Source organism: Marmota marmota, unplaced genomic scaffold, assembly GCF_001458135.2.
Source record: "Marmota marmota marmota unplaced genomic scaffold, marMar, whole genome shotgun sequence".
Lineage (NCBI taxonomy): Eukaryota > Metazoa > Chordata > Mammalia > Rodentia > Sciuridae > Marmota > Marmota marmota.
Genome location: NW_026000229.1, coordinates 6,330,991 through 6,355,927, shown reverse-complemented (window position 1 = coordinate 6,355,927; position 24,937 = coordinate 6,330,991). Strand labels below are relative to the sequence as shown.

General features: G+C 56.9%; 1 protein-coding gene across 3 annotated transcripts in view; it reads right to left on the bottom strand.

Moving 5' to 3' along the window:
• Pstpip1 (proline-serine-threonine phosphatase interacting protein 1) overlaps positions 1-24,937 on the bottom strand; it is a 42,197-nt gene that overhangs the window by 571 nt on the left and 16,689 nt on the right. The window contains exons 1-14 of one of the 3 annotated variants that reach the window (XM_015480379.2): positions 16,693-20,067; positions 14,317-14,417; positions 13,945-14,019; positions 9,126-9,160; positions 8,814-8,920; positions 6,774-6,836; positions 6,192-6,290; positions 5,299-5,344; positions 4,275-4,354; positions 3,720-3,818; positions 2,488-2,584; positions 1,946-2,036; positions 1,067-1,122; positions 706-830 (exon numbers count right to left, since the gene is read on the bottom strand). In XM_015480379.2, the coding sequence (XP_015335865.1) occupies positions 706-830; positions 1,067-1,122; positions 1,946-2,036; positions 2,488-2,584; positions 3,720-3,818; positions 4,275-4,354; positions 5,299-5,344; positions 6,192-6,290; positions 6,774-6,836; positions 8,814-8,920; positions 9,126-9,160; positions 13,945-14,019; positions 14,317-14,417; positions 16,693-16,701 (1,083 nt within the window). In that variant the 5' untranslated portion in view covers positions 16,702-20,067. Of the gene's footprint in view, positions 1-705; positions 831-1,066; positions 1,123-1,945; positions 2,037-2,487; positions 2,585-3,719; positions 3,819-4,274; positions 4,355-5,298; positions 5,345-6,191; positions 6,291-6,773; positions 6,837-8,813; positions 8,921-9,125; positions 9,161-13,944; positions 14,020-14,316; positions 14,418-16,692; positions 20,068-24,937 lie in introns of those variants that run through there. The other 2 variants (XM_015480378.2, XM_048793735.1) reach the window with 2 other exon arrangements.

The following is a 24,937-nucleotide window of genomic DNA, read 5'->3' as shown; positions in this document are numbered from 1 at the left end:
ATTGTCACCAGAGGCACCCCAGCCTGGTCTTCTCCCACTCTGCTCCAACCACTGGAGCACATCAGGAGTCAGCTGCTTGCCTTACCCCAAACCTAAGGGGACACTCACTCCAAAGCTCACCACTGCTGAGCCCAGAGAATCCCCACCGCCCCCTCATACAAGCACCTATCATTCTCTTGGCTGCCCTTGCGAAAGCCTGCCAAAATCTGCATCCCTGAGTGGCCTCAGTGGGTGCGACCCACACTTGGCCTGCCTCGCTGTGAGGGATGGCTCTGGTTTCCAGTTCTGCACCCTTGCCTTGATACACGGAGCAGATTGGGCTCTGGAAATCTCAGCAGGGCTGCCCCTACCCATCCTCTCCCCACAGACATCAGAAGACCAGCCACAGCACAGTAGAAGGATTCATTCTGGCCTTGGTGTTCTCTGCACCCATGGATGCAGAGAACAAGGCCCTGACTCAAGAGTGCACACCCTGACCCTAAAACCATTACCTACCCCAGCTCTGTCAGCCTGCATGGATGACTTTTATACATGTGTGCAGATTTGAGCAGACATGAGCTCTTGTACCTATTTGCCATATTCAGCAGATGTATGCTGTCTCTACTGTCTTAAGTAGAGAGTGCTGTTCTAAGGGTTCATACCCCAGCACATTTCCAGGTATACACATGTGCCCTCCTGAGCAGGGGAGGAAGGCAAAGGCCTCACCTGTGCTGTGTAGTCATAGAGCGCCCTGTAGTCCTGGGCTGGTGGGGCAGCGTTTCCCAGGGTCTCCTGCACTGCAATGTCTGCGTAGACGACTTCACTCCGCTCAGGGGCAGGTGTCAGGGTCTCTGTGGAGGCCAAGATCAGAGTGAGGCCTGGACCCTGCCCCTTTAGAAGAATTATGGTCCCTGGAGGCCCCGTTGGCATGGAGTTTAGGCTTGGCCCTGCCTTTCCACTATCCCTTTTGCTGTTGGAGGGTATACCTTTTCCCTTTGGGGGCCTCAGTGGCCCCAGCTATGCCATATAGGAGTCCTTTCCCCTGGGGTCACAGTGTCTGGGGACCTCCCACATCACCCTCAGTTACCAGCAGGAGCTTGCAGGGATGTGGTCTTGGGACTTCCATGCAGCAGCCCAGAGAATCTTGGGGGAGGGAAGAAAGAGGATCAGTCCGGTCTGTTTGTCTGATTCTTAAGGCCCCACCGCTAAAGGAAGAACTCGCAAAGCTCTGAGAGTTCTCTGCCTCCAGGGATCCCCAAGGGGTGTTCACCGTGGCCCTTCCTTCCTGGCAACACACTCCCACAACCCCATGCTAGATCATCTCAGCACCTGTTCCATGCAGGGCCCTGTGAGGGTTCTAAGAAAATGCTCAGGTCCCCATACCCGCCAAGCCCTGGACTACACTCCGGCCTTCCTGCTGTGGCAGGATCTGCCCTTCAAAGTTCAACCCAAACATGCCACGCTGGCATCTTCACCAGCCTGGGCCAAGCCAGCCCACTTCCTCTTGGCCCCATAGTGACTGGATCCAGATGGTATATTGGGGTATAGCACTAGGACCTGGCACCTGACAGCCAGGCCAGGGAAAGGACACTACCCAGGAGAATTCTCCAGGTGCACAGGTTTTGGGCTCCTGCTGAAGAGAGTCACCTAAGGCACCAACCCAGGCTCACAGTGTGGCCAACGGGACAAGGAAGCCAGTATGAGGCCTACCTAGGGCTTTGCATGCAGTCGCTAGTGAGTAATTGGGGTGTAACTAATTGTTTAATACTTGGGTTCCCTTGGGCCAAGGGTTCCATAAGACTGGATTGAGGCTGTTGTGTCTCCACAGGGCACCCAGCACCTGAGCAGCCCCAGATGCAAAGTGGGTGCTCTGCTGCCGGTGGCAGCAGAGGCCCAGCCCACTCCTGACCCACTGCTCTTACCCCTGCTCTGCATCCCAGCCACTGACACCCATTTGATGCCTCACCTCTTTATCATGCCACAGGATGGTGGTATGCCAGGGCTGCCAGATGACGGGGTGACCTCCCGGTCATAGTAGTTCTGGTAGGGCACCGGAGCTGCAGACAAGCAAGCCTATGAGGCCCACGGTGGCGAAGGCAGGCAGAACCTGTGTCGCTCGACACCCCAACCTGTCCTCAGAGACCCAGAGTAGGGTCCCCCTTTTCCACTCTTGCCCTGGCCCATCCTGTTGCTCCCATGAGAGTCCCCCACTGTTGGTGCCACTGAGATTGCCATGGATATTTTGAACTATGATTTAGGGACCAAAAGGGCTGAGCTGAAGACTCAACAGAGCTTCACCATCCTAACCTCCCTTATAAGATCTCTGGTCCCTCCTTAATTCTGGTCTTCTTTTGTCTCAGAGGAGTCAGCAGGCCAGAGACCCAGCCTAGAGATTACCGTCCCCTCCTTTAACTCCTCCTCCCACAAAGGAGCCATGAGCCATCGCAGCACTGTCCTGGCTCAAGGGATCCTTGGCTTAACCCTTGCTGTCCTAGGAGTGGGCCTTACCTGGGGGCTCAGTGCCTGTGCTCTTGGCCTGGATGAAGCCATTGATATCGGTGTCCACGCTGCAGCCTTCAAGTGTCAGCCGCACTTCCTCATAGAGCTAGGGGCAGGAAAGAGCAGAGACCGTGTGGCCAGGCTTCACCGCAGTGCCCACACTTTGTGGGTCTGAACTCTGGCCAGGGACCCTGTCAGCGCCTGAAATGAGGGACGTTGGGATATAACCCAGAGAGGATAAATCCCTGGTAACAGCTTCCTGTGTCCTCCTTTCTTTTTTTTTTTAATTTATTTTTTTTTATTTTTTATTTATTTATTTTTTTGGTTTTTTTTCTGTGTCCTCCTTTCTCAAGGACCTATGCAAAGGACTTAATTCACCCTGCCCTCTGAGGCAGACACTATTTCCCTATTTTATAGATGAGGAAACTGAGAAGGGATATGTCACAAGAATGCAATGCAGCTAGGCTTTGGATCTTGATGAGGGAGTCGAGCTCACACTTCTTCCACTGCCATGAAGAGGCCATCAGGTGGGTACATATCATTTAGAAAACAAACACCTAAAGGTCTGTGTGGAGGCCGAGATCAGAGTGATCTGGACCTTGCCTCAGGAGGGGGCAGGCAAGGAACAGCAGCTGGCCTCCAGGCTGCCCCAAGAGAGCATGAGACTCAGGCCCCTTTCACAGAGTGGCAGCACTCTGCTGGGGTATAGCCAGGTCTTCCTGGAGACAGGGACAGGGGTGGGGCAGAGGAGCAACTGGACCTGGTCTTCTGCAAGCACCAGGCCTGCAGTGGAGCCATGGGGTCCTCTAGACCCTTTGCAAAGAACTGTGTCTACCTGCTCTCCCCACCCCCAGCTGCCTCCACACTCTCCACCCTGAGCAGGAGGGTGCTCTAGCTGCAAGAGCAGAGCCAGGCACTCTGGAGAGCATGGGGACAGGGAGCAGATGGCAGAAGCCAGCATAACCACAAAAGCAGGGGCTTGCAGCCCTGTCTGGGCTGTGCAGGAAGCAGAGGCTGAAGTCCGAGACTCCCAGGCGAGAGCTTGGCTCACAGAGGATCAAGTGTCTGCTCACTGGCTTAGATGGACCTGGGCATGCAGGTGTGTGGCCTGGGCCCACAGCCTGTGTCCCCCATTGCAAACGGAAGGGCACCCATCCCTGCTGTTTGAGGCCACAGGTTGGGGATAGTATTCATTCATTCACCCACTCCTTGCACCCTACCCCTGTGTCCTGAAACCCCACCTCATCGTCCTTGACACACTGCATGGAGAGCTGGTTGCAGTGCACCCACAGGGCGTTGCGGAGAATGGTCAGCCGGTCAAATTCCTGCAGCTGGAAGGCCTGGGGAGAAGGAGGAAGTGAGGAGGAGCTGCAGGGCCAGGCAGGCCCCACTCAGCTCAGCTGAGGCTGACCAGTGGGCAAGCTCTGCTGGCTACCAAGTCTAAAGGGAAGGCCTCCTGTGGGTCCCCACCCCTGTGGCAGTCCTGGGCTGCTGGGAGGGAGGCTGAGCTGCCTCGGGGATTCCCGCCCGCAGCTTCCCTCCAGACCCCACCACACACTGGATGAAGTCCCGGGGAAGGGCAGCAAGAGGCGCACAGGATGTGGTCCATCAGCGGGGCCCTGGGCACAAAGCCAGGTGGTGAACACCCCGGGATAAGACCCAGCTCTGGGCCTAGTGAGTCAGCAGATGAGGGGGTGAATGAATGAATACTATCCCCAACCTGTGGCCTCAAACAGCAGGGATGGTGCCCTTCCGTTTGCAATGGGGGACACAGGCTGCAGGCCCAGGCCACTTACCTCACAGGTGGTCCGGTGCTCCTGCTCCCACTCACCCCGCACCTTCTCCAGCTGCTCGATGTTTTGCCTGTACACTCGCTCTGGAAGCACAGGCAACCCTCAGGGAAACTGAGTGACCTGGACTCCCCATGTCCCCAGAACAGGAGCTCCTCCACACCTTTACTCCCACAGAGCCCCCTCCCCCACATCCTTCAGTCCCGCGGGCCTGCCTGGCTGCTGCTGGGCTCATCTGAACACCTGTCAGGGACCCCCCCACATATAGCCCTTTTCAGGGTGACTTGGCTCCCCTACTGTGCTATGGGTGCTGGAGTGGACCCCCAGGGACACAAGTTCAAAGTCCCAGCTGCTTGCCCTCCCCAAATCCCACCCCCTCACTTTCCAGGAAACAGTTTTGAAGAGGGCAGGTGGGTGCTGGAGGGGTGGGGACCCTGCAGGCTTGGGTCATGACCCCCACCCCCATATCCCTCGGGTCACCTGGTCCCCCAACCAAGGGCCCACCAGGTGTTAGAGAGGCCATGCAGAAGGGAGAGCACCTTCCTGAGGCAGGGAGGAGATGGCTCTGTCCTAGGAGGTTTTTCAGCAGGGACAAGGGGCAGTAGGGGGATAGAGAGGCCAGGGCCAGGGAGGGCTGGGTGTGTGCATGTGTGCAGGAGAGAGAAATGAGGGGCCTGTCTCCTAGGGACGTGGCCCTGCAAGTCCCAGGCTCTGGAGCCGGACGGTCTCTGTTCCCTTGTAGTCACCACCATTTACTGGCTGATGACCTTGGACAAGTTACCTAAATTCTTTGTGCCTCAGTTTCCTTGTCTGCTAAAAAGGGGGACAAACCACAGCCACCTCATAGGTGGAGTGAGGATTAAATGTGCAAAGCGGCAGGAACAGCCTCTGCACAAGTGCAGGGTGGCACCCATGTGACTCATGGAGCACACTCAGGTGGAGCACACGTCCCCAGATGAGGAACAAGTTTGGTGAGGAGGATTGGCCAGGCCACCACGCCAGCCTGAGGATGGGGCCAGGGTGCACATACCTGCCTCCGTGGCTGAGTCCTTGCATTGTTTGGCCTTGTTCTGGCTCTGAGGAGACAGGGAGAGCAGCACTGAGCCCAGCCCTTGGGCTCCAACACTACCCTGGCTACTCAGAAGTGACTGTCACACCTTCTCTGGCCATCTAGGGTCAGGAATGAACCAGGGACAAATTCCATCATTCACCGGCAGCCTCACCCCATCAAAGGGTTCCCATGACTAAAAACAGAAACCTGCAGCCCATCAAGATACTCCTGAAAAGCAGAAGTCAAGACCATGGGGAGGGCAGGTCAGGCCAGGCCGAGCCCTATGTGGCCTCTGCTGGACCCACAGGCTGGGACTCAGGCTTTGGCCCTTGACTTGCTGTCCTCACACACCTACAAGACCCTGCCCTCCCGGGCCTCAGCTCTCCCGTCTGCACATCTGGGTGATGTGATTTTGGTCCTGGTGTCTCTGACACGACCCATAGGCTAGACCAGTCAAGAGCTTGAACTCTGGACAACTTAGGTTTGGATCCCTTCTCTGCAGTTCTGGCTCTGAGATCTGGACAAATCACTCACCATCCTGGAATTCAGTTTTCTCTGTGTGACTGGGGACTACGGAGTCCCTCTCCAAGGATTGTCTGAGGGGTAGCTCTTCCCCATCTGTGAACTTGGGGCCTGAGCTGCAGAGAGCCTGCTCTGAGGAATGGGTCCTTGGGCGCAGCCGGGAGATGGCAAAGGGGATCAAGATGACCTGTCTGTCCATGACCTGAGAGTCTGGAAAACCCATTACATAGATGCCAAGACTCAGGGTCAGAGAAGGGTGGGCAGCTGGTGTGTCCTGGATGCAGACTTTGCCTGGGGATATCTGCAGCCCCAGCCCGGTGACACCACACAGCCCCAGTGGCCCCACGCACCTTCTCTACTTGCTTCTGGTGGCCAGTGGCACTGATGCACTCGAAGGCCTGCTCAGCATCGTCTGCGTCCCGACACTTCTGCTCGTATGTCCTCTTGGACTAGGATTGTGAAGGGGAGTGACTTGCAGGGCCCCACAGTCCTTCTCTGTGTCCCCCAGATTGAGGCTCCCTGACCCCAGCCCACCTTTTCCCTGGCGGGGGTGAGGGGCTGGGGCTAGAACAGGACGTCCCCATCAGGGACTGGGATCTTGGGGTTGGCAATGGAGACGGAGGAGGGGACTGCTGGCAGTATTGCTGCAGGCTCTGTTTACTGGGGACAGAGGCCCTGCCTGCCCATGGCCCAGCCTTTTTGTCCCCGAAGGGACCTGTGCCACTACACTACACCTTTTCACCTGATGCCCTCTTGGGTACCCTTCTCCCCCTTCCTGCCCAGTGTCCTCTGGACACTGCTCAGGGATCCCTCCACCCTGCTCTCCTGGGGTCCTCAGCTGACCGTGGATTACCCTGTGAGCAACTGCAGGACCGCCCCTCTGGCCTTCAGCCTGAACCCCCCGAGGGGCAAGGCCCCAGCCTCACACGCACCTCCATGGCCTTCTTGTAGAGTGACAGCTTGCTCTTCTGAACACGGTCCATGACGGCCTCGTACTGCAGGGGACACGAGGCTCTGAGCAGGGGGCCACAGCCTCAGCACGCTCCCCTAGGCCAAGAGGAGGGGTTGTCCCTAGGATGAGGCGGAGCATCCTCTCCGGGCTCTAGGGCGTTGATGGGATGCCCTCCATCTCCCAGAGCTGCCCCTTCACAGTCACCCTCAGAATGGAATGCCAAGGCCACCGTGGCCTGGCTGCAGAGTCCAGCCGGGGCTTCAACTCTAGACAGAGAACTTGCACCCACCCACATTCTTCATTTGCAGGCCCCCGAGCACATCCCAGTTGCTCACACAGTGAGCACATACTGGCACACACGTGCACACAGAGCCCCACAAGAACACTAGGAAGTACTGACTAGCAGCCCCACTCCCCTGGCTGCTCACACTTGCACACACAGGCCTCCCTGTGAACATCCACAGACCTCTCAGCACACATTACAGACTCCCACGTTCACCTGTGCACAACCACAGGCCAGTCTACACATGCTCAGGGCCACACACAGGAACCATGGCCACCGTACGCCACGCTCGCCTCCTGGGCTTCCTGTTCAGACAGAGCTAGTGAAGCAGCCAGGACCAAGGCAAGGAGGAGGTAGGAGATTAGAGATGAAAGGCCCCGCATCAGACTGGAGCCAGTTTGTGCCTGGGGAGGGTCGGGTCAGCTGGGAGACCTTGGCAAATTGCCTAGTCACAAAGATCAGGCACAAATGCACCAGCACACACATGTGCCCACACATGCCCAGACAGGCTCCCAGGCTACGTCACAGCTTCCTGCTCGAGGTGGCCATGGCTGCTCTGGGGAGGTCAGTGCTCTGTCCTAAATACTTTTGAGAGACGTCACAGCCCCTCTGGCCACAGAGAGCTCAGAAGAGCTGGGCTAGGGCCTCCCTGTGGCACCAGGTGCTCTGCAGGCCTGCAGCAAGTCCCAGCTCAGAGAGGTCACCTGCTCCAGCACCTCAAGGCCAGGCCGCTTCTGAGGATGGCTTTGGGGACTTCCTATCTGCTCAGGAAGCCAAATTTAGACTCCTGAAGGGCTGAGACCCAACTGGCCCTGGAGCAGGCAGGGCGGGTAGCTGTGCTGAATGTGCCGGGAGAACCACCCAGCAGAGCCGCAGCCCTTCTGTGGAGACTGGGCCCCCTCTGGGCTGCACTCCCAAGCTTGGGGGTGGATGAGAGCACCCCTCCTACGAGGGGGGACGAGGCCTGGGTGGGGAGCGGCTTCGTCAGACGCCCAGGCCCAGCCTGGAGGGCATGCTTTCCTCCCCTGCACAGCTCAGGGTATCTTTCTTCCATTTTCAGTTCTTCAGACCCTTGACAATGACCCTTCCTGTGCTGCCTCGCCCTCTGCAGGGAGCCCTGGGTGCCTGAGCCCCCTTCCTAGCACCAGCCTGCAACGTGCCTGCCCTCCCAGGGTGCTCAGTCTGTGGGAGTTGAGCTGTGGGGGGGGGGGAGCCGCAACCCAGCCAGGTCCGCCAGCCTCTACCTGCACATCTCCCATGGGGGCCTCACCTTCCTGCCATCGGTAACTCTGTCTAGGTGCAGCCATGCCCCCCTGGGGAGGAGTCCCTCTGGACGCTGCTGAGCCTGAAGCCCCTACCCCACCCCTGCTGTCTATTGGCCCCTTTGGCCTTGGGCAGCGCCCCCCTCTCACTGGCTCCAACTTTTTCTTGGATAAACAACCCTGATCCTTGGGCTCAATCAGGACCAGTGTCCAGGGGCCACTCAACTCAGACTGGCTGCTCTGAGTGCCCCCAGGTTGCCCCAACCTTCTGCGGTGTAGTGAGGTGGTCACAGAGACCAGTGTGCTCCCTGCTTCCTTGGCACGGGCAGCTCAGGCAGGACCCTCAGGGGGCCTCTCAGGCCTTACCTGGCCTCCCTCCCTCCTTCAAGGTACTGATCCCAGGGCCCAAGCACTGCCCCTGCTCCTCACTGGCTGCACCAGGAGGGCACGTGTCCCCATGTGGTGACCCCCTCACCTTCTTCCTCTGCTCCTTCTGCCTCTCGCGGAACTCCTCCAGGCTGCGCAGCTCCTCACGCAGGGTCAGGGCCAGCTGGATGTGTGCGCTGCCCACATTTTCCATTTCTAGGGTCAGAGGATGGCCTCAACCACCACAGCTCGCCCTGCCTGGGCCAGCCCATACCTTCCTCACCTTCACCCACCCCCAGATCCTCCACCAGCCCCGCAGCCCCGGTGCAAACAAAGCTGGGTCCCAGCCTCCTCTGAGGGACCTGGGTTTCCCGGAGATCCCGCCACCCTGCAGCCTAGAACAGGGACAGGTGGGACTTACGCTGCTTCAGGGAATCAAAGGAGGCCCTCAGGGAGCTGCAAAACAGGAGGGCCAGGTCAGCAGGAAGATGGCACTGTGTGAACCCCAAGTCCTGGGTGGCCTGAGGGCCTGTGTTATTCTGGGGGAGACGGGGACCAACTCCACGGACCCCAAACTGGGATTTGTGGAAGACAAAGCTCTTGGAAATTCAATCTTCCCACTGCGGCAGAACAGGGAGGACCCGGCCCCCCTCTGCTCTTGTCTGCGTTCCTAGGGAAGAAGGGGCTGTGTTCAGGATGGTCCTTTCCACCCTGAAACCCCTGTCCTCTCCAGGTAGCCAGTGCTCCAGGATGACGGAAGCAGGAGAGGGAGCGTCCACACCTGGCTCCTAGTGCCATGGGAAGGCTGGAGGACGATGGATGAGGCTGGAGGTACTGGGCAGGAGGCAGCGGGAGGGGAGAGTTGCAGGTGCTGTCTGCTGTAGGGAGGGGGGCGGTGGGCACCAGAGCCAGAGGGAGGGGAAAGGCTGGCACTGGGTACACGAGGCAGGGACGAGGCCCGAGCAGTAGGGGTGCCAGATTGAGCAGATGCCCAGCTCGCTTGACTCTCAGTTCAACAACAAGCATAAGTCTGCCCTGGGTGATTAGTGGACACACTCCCATCTAAAGAGCACCGTGGGAGCTGAAAGTCAGTGGAATCCGGTGTCCTGTATTGTATCTGGCAGCCCAACTGGGGGCTCACCCCAGAGCCATTGACAGCTGAGTCTGAGCCAAGGTACTTGTGCCCCTACCCCAGGACCCCGTCCTGTCTACTGCAGGTGATGGAGCACCACAAGGCAGAGGGTCCCTGGCAGAAACAGGAACGTTGTGGGAGAACACCTCTCTCTAGACCACAAGCTCTCAGGAGCAGGGGTTTCTTGGAGGGGTGAATTCCCCATCCCAGGGAGGAGGGAGGCCGTGTAGGAAGCCCACCCAGGAAACCAGCAGGACCTTCATTCAGTAGCTTCTCCCTGCTCTGGACTCCCATGTGCTTTAGAAGCAGATTCTGAAGCCAGATGACCTGGATTCAATCCAGATACTACAATTTATTTGTTGTGTGACCTTAGACAAGTTACTTTACCTCTCTGTCTCAGTTTGTCCCCTCTGTAAAATGAGGATAACAAAACAAAAGGAAGGCTGTGAGGGTTACGCGAGTTGACATGTACAAAGTGCCTCTCCTAGGACCTGGAGCAATGGAGGAGTTTTACGAAGGTTGTCACTGTTGTGCAACCATCCTGGAAATATCTTCAGATCCCAGCCAGCCCTGGGGACCCCTAGGCCTGTCTGATCTGACCCCCAACCTGCTCTACCTAAGGGCTTACCAGCACCTGCTCTTACCAAAACCCCCGACTGGACTTCGTCTTCAGGTAGGGGGCTCCCTTCCCACTCTCAGCAGGGAGGGTGAGGAGCAGCCCATGCTGGGCAGCATATGAGGGATGCCTCTGCCTGCGGTGTCCCCAGCCTGGCCAGTGGTGCCAAGTCACCAAGGGCACTGGTTGCAGCTGGGCCTGGGAACAAGGCTCCTTTAACTAAGACACTGAAACACACAGTGGCGCCCTCCTCCCCAGGACACCAAGGAGCCAATCGAGGCACGCAGGGGAACTGAAGCCAGAGTGTGGCCAGGCTGGCTGGGTTCACACAGAGGCAGTGGCATTGGCCCTGTCCCAGCGCATTCTGCTGTGGCCGGCCACCAAGCCTCTTCCTGCCTTTCTGTGGAGCAGCTCGCCTGCCCCCTGGTGGCCATGTGGCCACATGACACCCACCTTGTGACACCCTGGGCTGGGCAGGTAGGGCAGAGGCACTGTCAGAGGAGGCAAGATTGGCAGGTAATTTGTGCCTCCCAGCTGACAAGAGCAGGCCCCCTCTCCTCCCTGCGCTGGAGGACCACTGTGGCCACAGTGCACCCCAGAGGATCAGGGAGAATGGAGCCCACCGGCAGCCCCAGTGAGCCCAGAGGAATAAAGAGAATGAAACAAGCCAACTCCTCGGGCAGGAAACCCACCATGCTTCAAGTTTATAACAAGGGCAGGGGGGGCAGGACACGAGGGTTCAAGCTCGTGCCCCTTTTGGGGGTTCTGTCCATGCCCACGGGTAACCACTGGGGTTCACAGGAAGCGGGCCCGGCCTTGCTGCCCCTTGCAGCTCCTGGGAGCACACAGCACCCTCCCTGGGGAAGAAAGTGAGGAGGTGGCAGAGGCAACAGTTTTCAGGGGCAGGTGGCGTTTCAGGCAGAACTTTAAGGCAGGGAGGACCAAGCAGAGGAAAGGGAGGGCCGGGCTGGAGAGTCAAGGCCAACTTTCTGCAGGGCTGGACGTGGGATGTCAGGGGTCTTGATGAGCCCCCTGCAAAAGCCTAACGCTGTCTTAAATATGCATTGGAAGGGCTTGTGGGGACCCTGGGGGCTGGCGGCCCAGTCCTCTTTGTGTGTCCTCCCTTGCTGCCGCCCCACAGATGTTTGCTGAGTTAACAACATGCAAAAGAGGTCCCCGCCAAAAATCATCCTAAGATGTGGCCTGAGCTGCAGGCCGGGGTGAGGCTCCTGCTTGCTCAAGGTCAAGGAATGATGCCGCTGAGTCTCCGGGCAGCAGAGGTGGAGCAAGCCAACCCCCTGCCCTCTTGGTGTGCCATGAGCTACTGAAGGGGTCCCTAACCCCTTGGCCTTTATCCTTCCTGCCCACCTTCCTGCAGCAGGCCGGCTGGTGCAGCTCTGGCCATATCACCCACTGGCTCCCAAGTGTCCTGCCCTTTTCCACCTCTGAGCCTTTGTCCATAGGTCCCTGGCAGGAATGCCCTCCCCTCCAGGAGGCACCCCCAGGCCGGCGCACACCTCCGCCCTGCTTCCGGGGCCTGGCCTGCAGTGAGCCTGTGCAGTGCTGGCTTCTCCCACGGCCGCTGACCCACTCTGCGAACCTTTTTTCTGGCCCTTGTGGGTTTATTTCTACCTTTTTTGCAGCTGCTTTGGCCCAGTTCCCCCTCCAGGCTCAGCTGGAGCTCCCTGTCTGGATTAAGGCAGCCTCCAGCCCCCTGAGTGGTTTTCCAAGGGACCTTGGCGCTGGGCCAGGGCAGGGCCTGGGTCCCAAAGGAAAAGGCCTCAGCTCACAGCCAGGCCGCTCGGTCCCAAGTGAAGCAGGTGGCTTCAATTTGTCACTGAAGGTCTGCAGAGCAAGACTCGGGCACCTCTCAGGGTGACCATCCCCTTTCACAGGGAGGGCCCGAGTCTCAGAAAGGGACAGTGGCCCTCCTGGGGTCACCAGGAAATAAGCCAGGGCAGGCCCTGTCCCATACTCAGCCTTCCACGACCATGCAGGGAATCAAGGCCACCTGAGTGGGGCAAGAATCTGTGTACTTCCTCTTCCCGTGGCCCACCCAGCTCACCACTGCATTTCATTCTCTGCCAGGGGCATCCCTGCACTCAGTCCCATGTGACTCACGGCCCCCTGAGCATGCCTCACCCACCCGCCACCTCGGCTCCCTTGGGTGCCCGCCTGGACTCCTCTCCTGTCCCACGGCTGCAGTGGCCCTGCTACTTCCAGGAAATTCTCATTTTCCGTTGGTGTGGGAGGCCAGGGGCAGGCAGGATCCCTGAGTCTTGCCCCCCAGCTCCGGGGCTGCACCGCCCTCCTGGCTGTCTCCTCCAGCACCACCACCTGGGCCCCCTTCCCAGAGACACAAAGAGGTTCCAACAGACACCTGCTCATTTCTTACCCTGTCTAGAGCCTTCCTCTCTGTCCAGCCTGCAGCCAGCAGCCAGCCCTGCTCTAGAGAGGCCCTCTGACCAGGCTCCTGTTTATCTGTACTATAGCCCATTAGAGGGGGCAGATGAGAAACAAACTCAGAGAGGCTAAGTGACTCGTCCATAATCACACAGCTCACAAAGGCCAAGCAGCTACTAGAGCGTATATGTTCTCATGCACATCCTCTAGTCTTAACGTGTTGATCTGGACATTAACCTCCCCTGGTTCACATTACTTTTAAATCTTTCTCTAACCCTTCCCACGTTTTTTGGTTTGTTTGTTTGTTTGTTGTTGTTGTTGTTTGTTTGGGTTCCTGGTTGGAAGTGCGGGAACTTCCAGGGTGCCCTGTGTGTTTGTAAGACCTAGAGAGTGTCATATTTAGGTGCTCCCTCGGGGCAGAGCCAGGCACACGCAGGCCAGGGAAAGGGATTACCGTGGTAGCCCGGGTGCCTCAGGGCCCTGAGGGGATAGAGGCTTTCAGACTCTTGGAGTCCAGGGCTGTCTGACCCTGGGCCTGCCCCGCTAGCCTTCCTAGCAGACTCCAAAGGGGGCAGCAGCAGCCCCCACACTCCATGATGACCTCCCCTGACTCAGGCCTGCGCTAAGCCCCTGAACCCACTTCATCCTCAGAGGAAGGCTGCACTCCTGTCCCTTCACTGCCAATGGGACAGAGACGCAGGGCCCACCGTGTGAGGAGCTGGTGCCAGAACCAGGAATGGACTCACTGGCGACTAGGTCCTTGAAGCACAGACAATGCTACAGGGGGCTCGGACAGGCAGCAGACGGGCCTGTCCCCTGCCCCTAGGGACTCTGATGGAGGCCATTGGACTGAAAGCACCTGTGGGCAGCTGGCTCCCGCTTCCCCAGCCTGCCCTTCCCAGCTCTCAGTCACCCAGAACCTGGCCCGCACGGCCCACCAGGCCCCAGACAAGGGCCAACCGACGCCTGCTCCGTGCAGTGCAGACCAGGGCAGACCCTCCCTGGCCACCAGCCTCCCCCCACAGGAGGCTTCCCCTGTGTGAGGCCCAGCGGAGGCCGCAGGGGTCGCGCGCCCAGCGCAGCTCTTACTTGATCTCCGTCTGCCCGCCCGCCTTCCGCGCGATCTGCACCAGCTCCTTCCCGTAGCGCTCCTCCGCCTGGGCCCTGCAAGGACACGGCGAGCTGCGTCCCCCGGGCTGCCAGCAGCGGCCCGGGAAGTGCCCACTGCAGAGCCGGAGGCCCACCCAACCGCCTCAGGGGCAGCAGGACCGTGTGGCAGAGTCAAGGCGCAGCCCCTCCTGGGAGTATGTGCTGGCCCACGTGGCCACCTGAGGGGACAGCCAGTGGCGCCCATGGGGCAGGTCGGGGTGAGGGGAGCCGCCTGGCTTCCTGCGGAGGGCGCTTTCTCTGCAGCAGCCCCTCCCCCGGCCACCCCACCGGCCCCTGGCCATCCCCGCTCACCTCTGCCTCAGCAGCTCCTCCACGTCCTTGCACATCTTCCTGCCGTCCAGCAGCCGCTGCAGCAGCACCTCGTAGCCCGTGTGGGCCGTGAAGTCCCTGCACTGGAACGCAGGGCAGGCGGATCCCTGAGCACGGCCCAGCAGGGGCCTCTGGACACCCCAGGAGGAGACCCTCCCTTGTCTCCATCTCCCCATCACAGTCCAGTCCTTGGGTTCAGGCCCTGTCCTCACACAGGAGGTGCCCACACAGCTGTGGGGGGTGACAGGTGCCCAAGTGGTCAGGGGCTGCCTGTCTGATATCAGAGTTCTCAATCGGGACCCATCAAGGCCACCGGAGGGACAGTTGATGGGAGGGGCCACCACTGAAGCACCACGATGACAGCCGCCAAATTTAGTCCCTCAGGGGTGCCTGGCACTACTCATGCTGCCCACCCCCATCACCCTGTCACTCAGCTAATCAAGAAAGCAGGCACGGAGGGGTGACAGCTACCAAGTGGTAGCCTGACATTGAACGCAGGTTGGAGTTAAATTCTGCACGCGTGCTACCCAGCCTCTGCCGCTGCCGTGACCCAGGCGAGTCTTTGAGACTTAGCTCTGTACCCAGGGCCAGGCTGGGCCCTCTGTGGGCTCAGCTCATCTTCTTGCACCAGTCTGGGAAGGTGGGTTTTGAGGGTGGCTTCAGGGTGACCAGAGCACACCTAGAACACCCTGCGTCACCTCTGTTTTACTTTTTGTGACATTGGGGATCAAACCCAGTGGGGTACTATGCAAGTGCTCTGCCACTGAGCTATACCCTCAGCCCTGGGTCCCCTCTCAGCTGGGCTATGTGAGGGTCACCCTAGAAAATCCCCAAGGAGGGGCTGCTCCTGCACCTGGCGCTTGCCCAGCCAGTCCTGGTGGTCCTGACCAACCTGCCCCGCCCCTGCCCTTGGGTGCGGACTCTAGGTCCGTCTGAGCTGCTGGCATGGGAAGCTGGGGTGGGGAGGTAGCATGCAAGGACATGAGAGGACAGAAGTTCCTACAGCATCCCCAGGTCTAGGGAACAGGTCCCAGCACCGGGCTGCCTACCCCAGTGCTCCTGGCTCGCACATGTGGCTGACCCTAGAAGAAGAGGATAAATCCTGGTGGGAGGCAGGGGGTCTGCCCCTCACTAATCCCTGCCAACCCTTAGGTACTTGGCCAGGCAACTGCAAACCAGGACAGCCTGAGATTCGGCACCTCCTCTATCTGCTTTTCTGCCCCCTCAGACCCTCCCAAATCCTGAGACTGGGAAAAGGAGCCCCAGTTTCCCTGACAATAAATGTCACGTCCTCATACATCGGAGCTCAGAGGTCTATGGGGCTCTCCCAAGTCACCCACCCCTAACCTGTTTTCCAGACAAAGCCTGGCACTCCTTCCCCTTGCCCAATGCCTCTCCTCAAATTATGGGTATGTGGGGGAAGACTGGGTGGAGTCAAATCAAGGAGAGCTTCCTGCAGGAAGAGGCATATGAGCCAGGGAAGAAGATGTTGTATTCTTCAAGGTCTAAAAAGAATCAGACGTGGGGCTCAGGACAGAGATGGCACCAACGGCCTCACCTAGTCCTAGCCCACCCTCAACCAACTCAGAGTAGTCAATCTGTAGGCCTGTGGGATACAGATACTTAGAACCCCAAACTCACCCTCCTCCATAAGCAACCCTAGAAATTCCTGGGGAGGGCCTGACCCAGGCTCAGTGGCCCACAGGGTGCAAGCTGAGTGTATGGGCCTTGGCTGGCCACCAGGACCCCAACAAGATGAAGTTGTCCCCCAGTGTGCTGCAGCCTGTCCTGGGCACAGCGTTTGCCCTCAGGTCCAGCCTGGCATCGCTTAACCACACGGGCCAGGCTTCCATTCCCATGGCCTTGGTGGGCATAAACCTGACCATTAAAAGCCGGCAGACCACGCTTCCTGCCCCTCAGCTTCTGCCCTCCCTCTGGACCCCCAAGTCAGAAACCTGTGGCAGCAGGGAGAGAAAACAAATTGGGAGCTTCGGCCTCCTGCCCTCCTTGTGAGGGGTCATTCCAAGCTGGACACCAGTGTTCAGGTCACAAGATCACAGACACCCAGAACTTAGAAGCATCTTTCTAGTGCCCCTGTGTCCTTGGGAAACTGAGCCTGGAGAAGGGAAAGGCTTGCCTGAGGCCAGAGTTAGGACAAGAATCTTCTGGACTCTCGGGGGCCTGCTCTTACCCCCTGGGGAAGATGTGGGGACTCAGCACCCAGGCAAGCTGCAGTCCAGCTTAGAGCGGGCTGTGCTGCTGCTCCCGCCCGACTGTGCCTGGCCCTGAGTCCAGGGGGGCCCTTCTCTGTCCTTACTGAGGTTCCCAGAGTAGAAGGAGAAGCCGAAGCAGACCTACGTTGGCCATTCTGGAGTGGTGGAGGGCGGCAAGGGTCCTAAAGTCTGGTCTTCAGGAGCTCAGGTCCCCACAGTGTCCAGGCTGGAGAATTCTATCCAGCCCCCGTGCAGAGCACAGTGTGGGGGCTGGGGGCAGTGTCGCTGAGTGAGCCACGGTCACAAGTGGTGGGGCTGTTCTGAGGAAGTGCCTGTACCCCCCCACTGGGGCTACTCACAATGCCACAATGCCTCCCAGCCCTGCCCATGGCCTTGCCCTTCTTGAAATCAAAATTGTAGCTGGATGGGCCACAGTCATCTGCTGGGCGTTTCCCCAAAGAGAGGCTTCCAGCGCTAGTGTGTACTTGTGCAGCTCAGCAGATCCTCAAGGACCTGAGGGCCGTTCTCAGGAATGAAACCTTCAAAAGAATAAGACCCCAGTCTCTGGGACCCATGGGAGGCCGAAATCCTACTTTGATACCTACCCCAGCAGACACAGCCAGCCCACAGCCACCTCCCCACACCAATCAGCACTTCGCATTTGTACCTCTCCAAGGAGTCCCCCTGCTCCCCCTTAGTTATCTGCTTGTTTTTGTTTGTTTGTTTTTAGATTATGAATTCTGGAGGTCTCGCAGCTGAGCTCTGTCATTAGCGTCCTGCTAGCTTTGCTTAGAGAACACCTCTGACATGTGGTTACAGGTGACTGGGCTACTTGTCAAAAACTTGAAAGCCATTTCTGTCCAAACCACCAATTCTTCACTTGGGCCTGTGCAGATGTCCGATGAGGTGACCTTTAAACATCAAGAGGCCCCAAACTCCACCCTCATACCAGGCTGATGCTGCTATTTTCTGAACCCAGGTCCCCATGAAAAACCATAAAGTTTGGTGACATACCACAACTTCTCTTCCTGTCACCTTCCCCATGCCTTAAAATCACTCTACTTCTTTACCCCATGAATATCCCTAAGCCCTATCCTTGAGGAGGAGAATTTGAGACCTGTGTCTCCATCGCCATGCTCAGTCACTGAGAATAAACTTTTCTTTTGCAAAACTTGTCGTCTTGGTGATCATCATACTACAAGGCGGGTAAAAGTGGCCTGGTTCAGTAACACAGTGTCCACTGATTGAGTCCATCTGCCACATACTGAGACCATCCCAGCCACCACCTTACTGAAAAGTCAAAGACCCGGGACATAAAGATGGTAACAGGGATGTGACCCCCCCACCCTCAAGGCCATTCCACGGGTGAGGGGCAGAATATGGGATTTGAACCTAAGTCCACCTGTCCCAAAGTCCCATCCCTATGTCAGTCATTCAGTAGACAGCTCAGGAACAGCTTCTCATTTTGAAACATGAAACAAGTTATTTTAAAAAGATAACTTTTGACAACAATTACTCAATTACCTCAGAGTTAGTTTGTATCTCAGACTATAATTTAGTCACCATGGGCTGTGGGCCAGCTCTGTGCCAGGCTGGGGCAGAGAAGCACTGCCTGGAGTAGGGGGACAGAAGCCATACCCAGCCATGTGGCATGGGGTGGGGTGGGGACGTGCTCCAGGCTAGGGGTGCCAGGTGATGAGCAGCCACAGTCCGCTCCTCAGGGAGGCCCACTAGAGCCAGATGTGACGCTGGCCTTGTCATCCTGGTGTGTGGCCACCCTGGGCTCCAGGAAACCCCCCAAGGCTCTGTCCCAAGGATGTGCTTAGGGTGGGAGGAGCATGCTCCCACACAGCCTGGAGGGGCAGTGGCTAAGTCCCTGTCCTGCCTGGACAGCCCCCCAGCCCCCTTCTCAGGGTGGACCTGGGGGTGTGCCATGTTAGGCCTGTGAGCCGGCCTGGGCCTAGCGTTCCCCAGTGGCTGGGTAGAGAAGCAGCCTCCATATCTACCACCACTTCCTCCTTTTCCTGCCCCTATGGCTACACACACACATATATTTTTAGATGTTGATAGACCTTTATTTTATTCATGTATTTACATGTGGGGCTGAGAAACAAACCCAGGACCTCACACGTGCTAGGCAAGTGCTTGACCACTGAGCAACAACCCCAGCCCCCCAATCACTCTGGTGGCTGCAGGGGCTGGCCACAGAGATCAAGGCCCCAAGCAAGCCACTTCCCTCCTTGGGACCTGGTTTCTTCATCGGAAAAGTGGTGGGGGCAGGAGGCTGACCTCTCCTGGCCTTGTCAGCCCACCTCTCTAGGGCCCAGCCCCCTTTGAGCAAGTTATGGGTCAGAGGGGGCATCTAGCCTTGTTTGAGAGACTGGAAGGAGTTGATCAGACGAGGTTCGAACCCTGCTCTGTGACCCTGGCATACTCAGCTTCAATTCCCTTCCCTGTGAAAATGGGCCTAATGGTTCTTACTGCGTGGAGTTGACCTGAGAAGCACATGAAATAGTATGATCCTGTGAGAACAGCAAACTCGGATCAGAGCTTACCCCAAAACAGGTACCAGGCTCAGCACCACGACTCCTGTTTACAGACGAGGAAAATGGAACACAGAGAGGTTCCTTAACCTGCCCAGGGACCTGCAGGTCACAGTCAGGACTTGAACCTAGATTGCCCGGGTACTTAGCCTTCATTACTTCACCTCTCTGCAAAACCCCAACCTCAAAGCTGGTCACACAGGACCAGTGCTAGCCCCCATGCCCTGCCTCCTGCTTCCTGGCCTGCTACCCACTCACGCCACCAGGCAGAATCTTCTCCCAGCTGTGGCCCCTGCAGAGAAAAATGAACCATTCGACAACTTCCCCCATTCCCAGGACCATTTAAAGGGAAGCAGAGGTTTTTTTCAAAGGTCCCTTGTGTGGAATTCTAGAATATAAAGCATATTAGAGGACAACTCAGCCTCTGACCCTAGAGGGAAAGGCCTGGGATTTGGTCACAGTTTTCACTTGCCAGGAATAAGGTGGGAAGCCTTGGTCAGTCACTTTTCCATTGTGAGTCTTTCTGACTATTGAAGGGGCACAGACACAAGAGGACACTCTCCAGCAGGGGACAGATGTATGTCCTTGGGGAGACCTGGGGAGCCATGGGGACTGGTGGCTGCCTCTCACCTGGGAGTCTGGACTCAGCAGGGAGTGTGGCACAGCAGCTGCTTCTGGGGTGGAGGGAAGCGAGAGGCGTAGGGTAGGAGTGCACAGCACATCCAAGAACTAGCCCTGAAATTTTACCTGGGATCAAGGTGGGGGCTGTGGAAGGTCGAAAGAGCTGCCTGCTAACTCTTGGTCCAGGAGAGCTTCCTGACAGGGAGAAAGGAGCCTCAAAAAGCAGCACATCTGTAACCCAGAGACTGGGGAGGCCAAGGCAGGAGGACTGAAAGTTCCAGGCCAGCCTCAGCAACTTAGTGAGACCCTGTCTCAAAATAAAAAGGGATGGGATGCGGCTCAGGGGTAAAGCACCCCTGGGTTCAACCCCCAGTACTGCAGAGAGAGAGAGAAAGAGAGAGAGAAGCAGCTGCATGGAGTGCACCATTAAGGTGGGCATCCCAGGAAGGTGGACAGACACAGGTAAGGACAGTGGCTCCTAGAATGGGGGTGGGGGGAAGACCTGCTGTGGATCCAGGAGGAAAGAGGTGGTTCAGGGAACCTGCCACTTGGGGGCACCATCACCAGCCACAACAGCATCAGGAAGCTGAGTCCTGTCCCTGGCACTGGCCTACAGGACTCCAGTCCATGGGACATCAGAAGTGGCTGTCGGTGCAGCGTGGGGACAACACAGCAAGAGAAGAAACAGCCCCTTTCCTCCTTCGGCATCAAAGGCTTCCTGTTCCAAGTTGGGAGACTTAAATTGAATGAGATTGCAGTATTAGGTTGGACTGGCCTGGAATATGTCTGGAAATGACTGGAAAAACCTAACATGTGCCCAAGGGGTGAAGGAGCAAGATCTGGAATGTGGAAGAAAAATCGAGTTTCCTGCTTACACCCTACCAAGTTCAGATCCTATTTTGTAAAAGGCTAAGAATTCTTGTTGAAAACGTGTCCAGTGTCTAACATGCTCTTGGGTCCTTCGTGAATTAAAACCCCTTTTAAAAATCACCTTTTATAAACTTAGCACTAAAAATACCCCCAAGTAACCCAACCAATAAATGGGCAAATGAACTGAGCAGAAACTTCTTAAAATAAGTACAAATGGCCAAAGATCGTGTGAAAAAAATGTTCAACATCTATAACCATCAAGGAAATGCAAATCAAAACCACCTTGAGGGCTGGGGCAGGGGCTCAGTGGTAGAGCGCTCGCTGGCATATGCGAGGGTTCCATCGTCCGCACCACAGGTAAATAAATAAATAAAAGATCCATTGACAACTAAAAAATATTTAAAAAAAAAAAAACACATTGAGAATCCATCTCACCCTGGTCAGTATGGCTATCAAGAGTACAAAATAGGGCTGGGTTGTGGTTCTGTGGTAGAGCGCTTGCCTAGCACACGTGAGGCACTGGGTTTGATACCCAGCACCACAAAAAAAAAAAAAAAAAAAACCTAAATAAAGTCCATCTATAATTAAAAATATTTTTAAAAAAGAGTACAAAGTGGGGTTGGGGATATAGCTCAGTTGGTAGAGTGCTTGCCTTTCATGTACCAAGGCTCTGGGTTCAATTCCCAGCACCATAAAAAAGAATACAAAATGCAACAAATATTTGTGAGGATGTGGGAAGAGGGAACTTGGAGACACTAATGGTTGGAATGTAAATCAGTGTGGCCATTATGGAAATCAACATGCAGGTTCCTCAAAAAACTAAAAATAGAATTATCATATGATCCAGCTTTAGGACTCCTGGGTATAAACCCAAAGGAATTAAAAACAGCATACTATAGAGATACCTACACATCCTGATACAACTATTTTTAAAATATATTTTTAGTTGTAGATGGACACAATACCTTTATTTTATTTGTTTGTTTTTATGTGGTGCCGGGGATTGAACCCAGGGCCTCCCGCATGCTAGGCTCTACCACTGAGCCACATCCGCGGCCCCTGACACAAGTCTTAGTAGCCAAGTTGTGGAATAAGTCTATGTGCCAATGGATAAGTAGATGAGGAAAATGTGATATATACACACGATGCAAAATTATTCAGCCATAAAGAGGAATGAAATCCTGAAATTTGCAGGAAAATGGATGGAACTGGAGATCATCACGTTAAGCAAACTAAGCCAGATCCAGGAACGACAAGTATCACGTGTTTTCTATCACATGTGAAATCTAGAGGCGGGGAATGACATGAAAGGAGAAGGGAGACATTAAAGATGAAGGGGGTGGGGAAAGGCGGAGGGGTGAACGTGACCATTCGTGTGTGCCACAAGGAAACCCGCTGTTCCCAGGTTCATGCGCACTAAGAGACTCTCTTTTTCTGGTGGGGACAGAGACAGGACAGGGCAGGAGGAAGGCCTCTCTCTCCTCCAGAAGCTGCCACCTGCATTTCTGCACCTCTGCCAAGAAGGAGCGTGGCGCTGGCTGCTTTTGCCCCTCGTGCTCACGGGGCTTTCTGGCAGGGACCCTGCAGCCGGCGCCTGCCGTTGCCCCTTCGCCGCAGAGCCTTCCCTGATGCTTTTCTCCCGCAGACTGAGGTCTGTTGGAGAAGTGAGGCAGTGAGCAGCGGCTGCTGGGGAGGGTGCTTCTGTCTGGTTCCCGCAGGACCTGGTGGCCAGCGCCTGCACAGGCAATGCTTAGAAGCTGGATAAGCAGCAAGGGAAGCCCTCAACAGGATGTGGCTTTGTGACTGCTGGTTCCTGAGGTGCCCCCAAGGGGACCAGAACTCTTGCTTATGGATTCAATGACTCATTTCCCAGTCCCTTTAAATAAGCCAGACAGACTTGTCCCCTCTACTTTTGACCACTGTCCTCTGAAATCGGTCTAATTATTCCCATTGTAGAGGTGAGGAAACTGAGGCTGAGGGAAGAGACGTCCCCGGGCGGCAGGCAGGCTCTTTCCCCTTCCCCAGGTACTACCCTAGAATGGTGCTCACTTCCATATTGGTTGGCAAATGGAGGAGGGCAGAGCACCAGACATGCAGGTATGATTAGGAGGGATGAGTGGGTGGCCACAGCAGGCCAGTTGCTGGCTGGGAGGATCTGGGAGGAAGGATGAGTAAGAAGAGGGTGCCAAGCCGAAGCCCTGGAGGAAAGCTGTTTCACCGACAGGTCTCTGTGGAGCCACCAGGAGCAAAGGGAGCATTGGGGGATGGTGTCTCCAGAGGCCAACTCTCCTGGTGGTGGAGACTGGGAAGCCACCCCCAGATCAGTACAAGGAAGGGCCTTCCAAGAGTCAAGTGGCCCCAGATTCAGAACACAGGGCAAGCTGTGTCACTAGTGCCAACCACTCATGGTTCATAAGCAGGTCAGGGGGTCCTGGGAGGGGGTTCCAGCCTCAGATGTTGTGTCAAACGAGGGGTTTGTGTCTAGGTGTCTCCTGACCAAGCCTTGGAGGGCCCCTGGACAAGCAGTGGATGGGGGATGCCTTATAGCTTTCCTGAGATGGTCCAGGCCAGGCATTAGGAAGAGGGCCAAGAGGGCCAAGAGGGCCAAGGCAGACCTTTACTGTTTAGAGAGCCCAGCACATGAATGGGTCTTGAGCTACTCTGGAGCCAGCTGGGCCACAGGACCCTGAGGTCAGATAAGGGTTTCCAGAATTCCCCGGCCTTCCACCAAGTCTTAGTCTGATGGCTGCTGTCCAGGCCTTGCAGGGCCTCCCCCCTACGCAGCTGGGCAGCCAGCAGGACAGGCCCTGAGGTGTCTGGACCCACACCAGGCTCCAGAGTGCTGGGGAGCCACAGGCCTGTAGCTGACCAGTCAGCCCCCTGCCTCCGTGGGCCTCCCTCAGAGATAGCCTGGGAGCCTTCGGGAAACCCCCTGCAGGACCACAAGAGCCCTGAGGAGGACCACTGTGCACCAGCTTGATGTCTCATCCCAGTCATGCTGGGCAGCTACTGCGGGTGACAAGGACGAGGAAGGCCTGGAGGACAGGTTCCTCTGGCCCTGTGGGCACCTGGCTGGTGACCAAGGCCTGGCTTGACAGCTTTGTTCTTTGACATTGGCTCTTTCCCCTGGGAGGACGGAAGGATCTTCCGGCTCCTCTGTGGGGTCCTGGCTGCCCAAGGCTCAATCCTCCATCGCGCCCAGCCTCAGTCCCTGCCCTTCCTCCTGCTTTATGAATCCCTAATGTGCAGAAAAGCCAGAGACAAGGGGCAGGGCAGGGAGAGGGCACAGGGCAGTGCCAGTGCGAAAGCCCAGAGGTGGGACAAGGAGCTGGAGGTGTGGTGCCACCCAGGCAGCAGGAGGCCCTGAGGGGAGAGGACCTGCCCAGGGGGCACGAAGGACCAGAGGCAGGTCAAAATTCAGGAGAAGGGAGCCATGGGGCCTGGTGGGCTCAGCCGGGCACAGAGCCATCTTCTTGGTCCAGCATCCCCTCTAGCCCTCTGAGAGCCCTGGGGCCATCCGCACTATCACGCCTCGCATGACACAAGGAACTGAGGCCCCACAAGCTCAGTGGCCTTCCCTCGCAGCCCCTCTAGCGCCCCTGCCAGGCTGATGAGGCAGTCCAGGACTCCCTAGGTCCAGCAGAGGCCGAGGGTGGGGCAGGTGTAGGAGGGAGGCGGTGGGACCGGGGTGGTCAATGCAGGGAAGGAGGAAACTGAACTGCCCAGAACCTGAGCCCCCTGGAGGAGACAATGACCCTTAGAGCAAGTCAGGAGGGTCCCAGGCTGTCTTCACAGGAAGGATAGCCACCACCAGGGCCTGCCTGTGATGACCCATGTAGGGCTCCTTGCTGCAGAGGCTGCAGCCTGTGAGTGACCACAGAGGGACTGGATCCAGGCACCAGTGGTCCAGGCATTGTCCCTGCACGTTCCCATTTGCAGGCACCACCCCTCCTATGCCATCTACACCCGCCGAGGACCTCCCATGGGAGCGCTGGCCCAACTTCGGGGAGTGGGGCGTGGGAAGAACTCAGGCATTGAGTCCTGGTTCTGATCAGTTCTATGTGCAAAGATTGTGAGATCTTGGGCGAGTCACTTAACCTCCTGAGCACAGCTTCCCTGCTCTGAAAAATAGAGCAGGGACTAAGTGAAATAATGCACAGAAGAGTCCAGCAAAGGCCACCCAACACCTAATGAGCTCCTGGAAAATAGTGGCCATGGATATTAGTACATAGCAACTAAAAGTAAAAAAAAAAAAAAAAAAAGGAATTAAAAATAAAAACCAAATGCCCTCATTTGCTATTCCCCCTTTCAAGACTTAAACCTTTCTTTCAAGTTTTGGATCTGAGATTTCTCCTG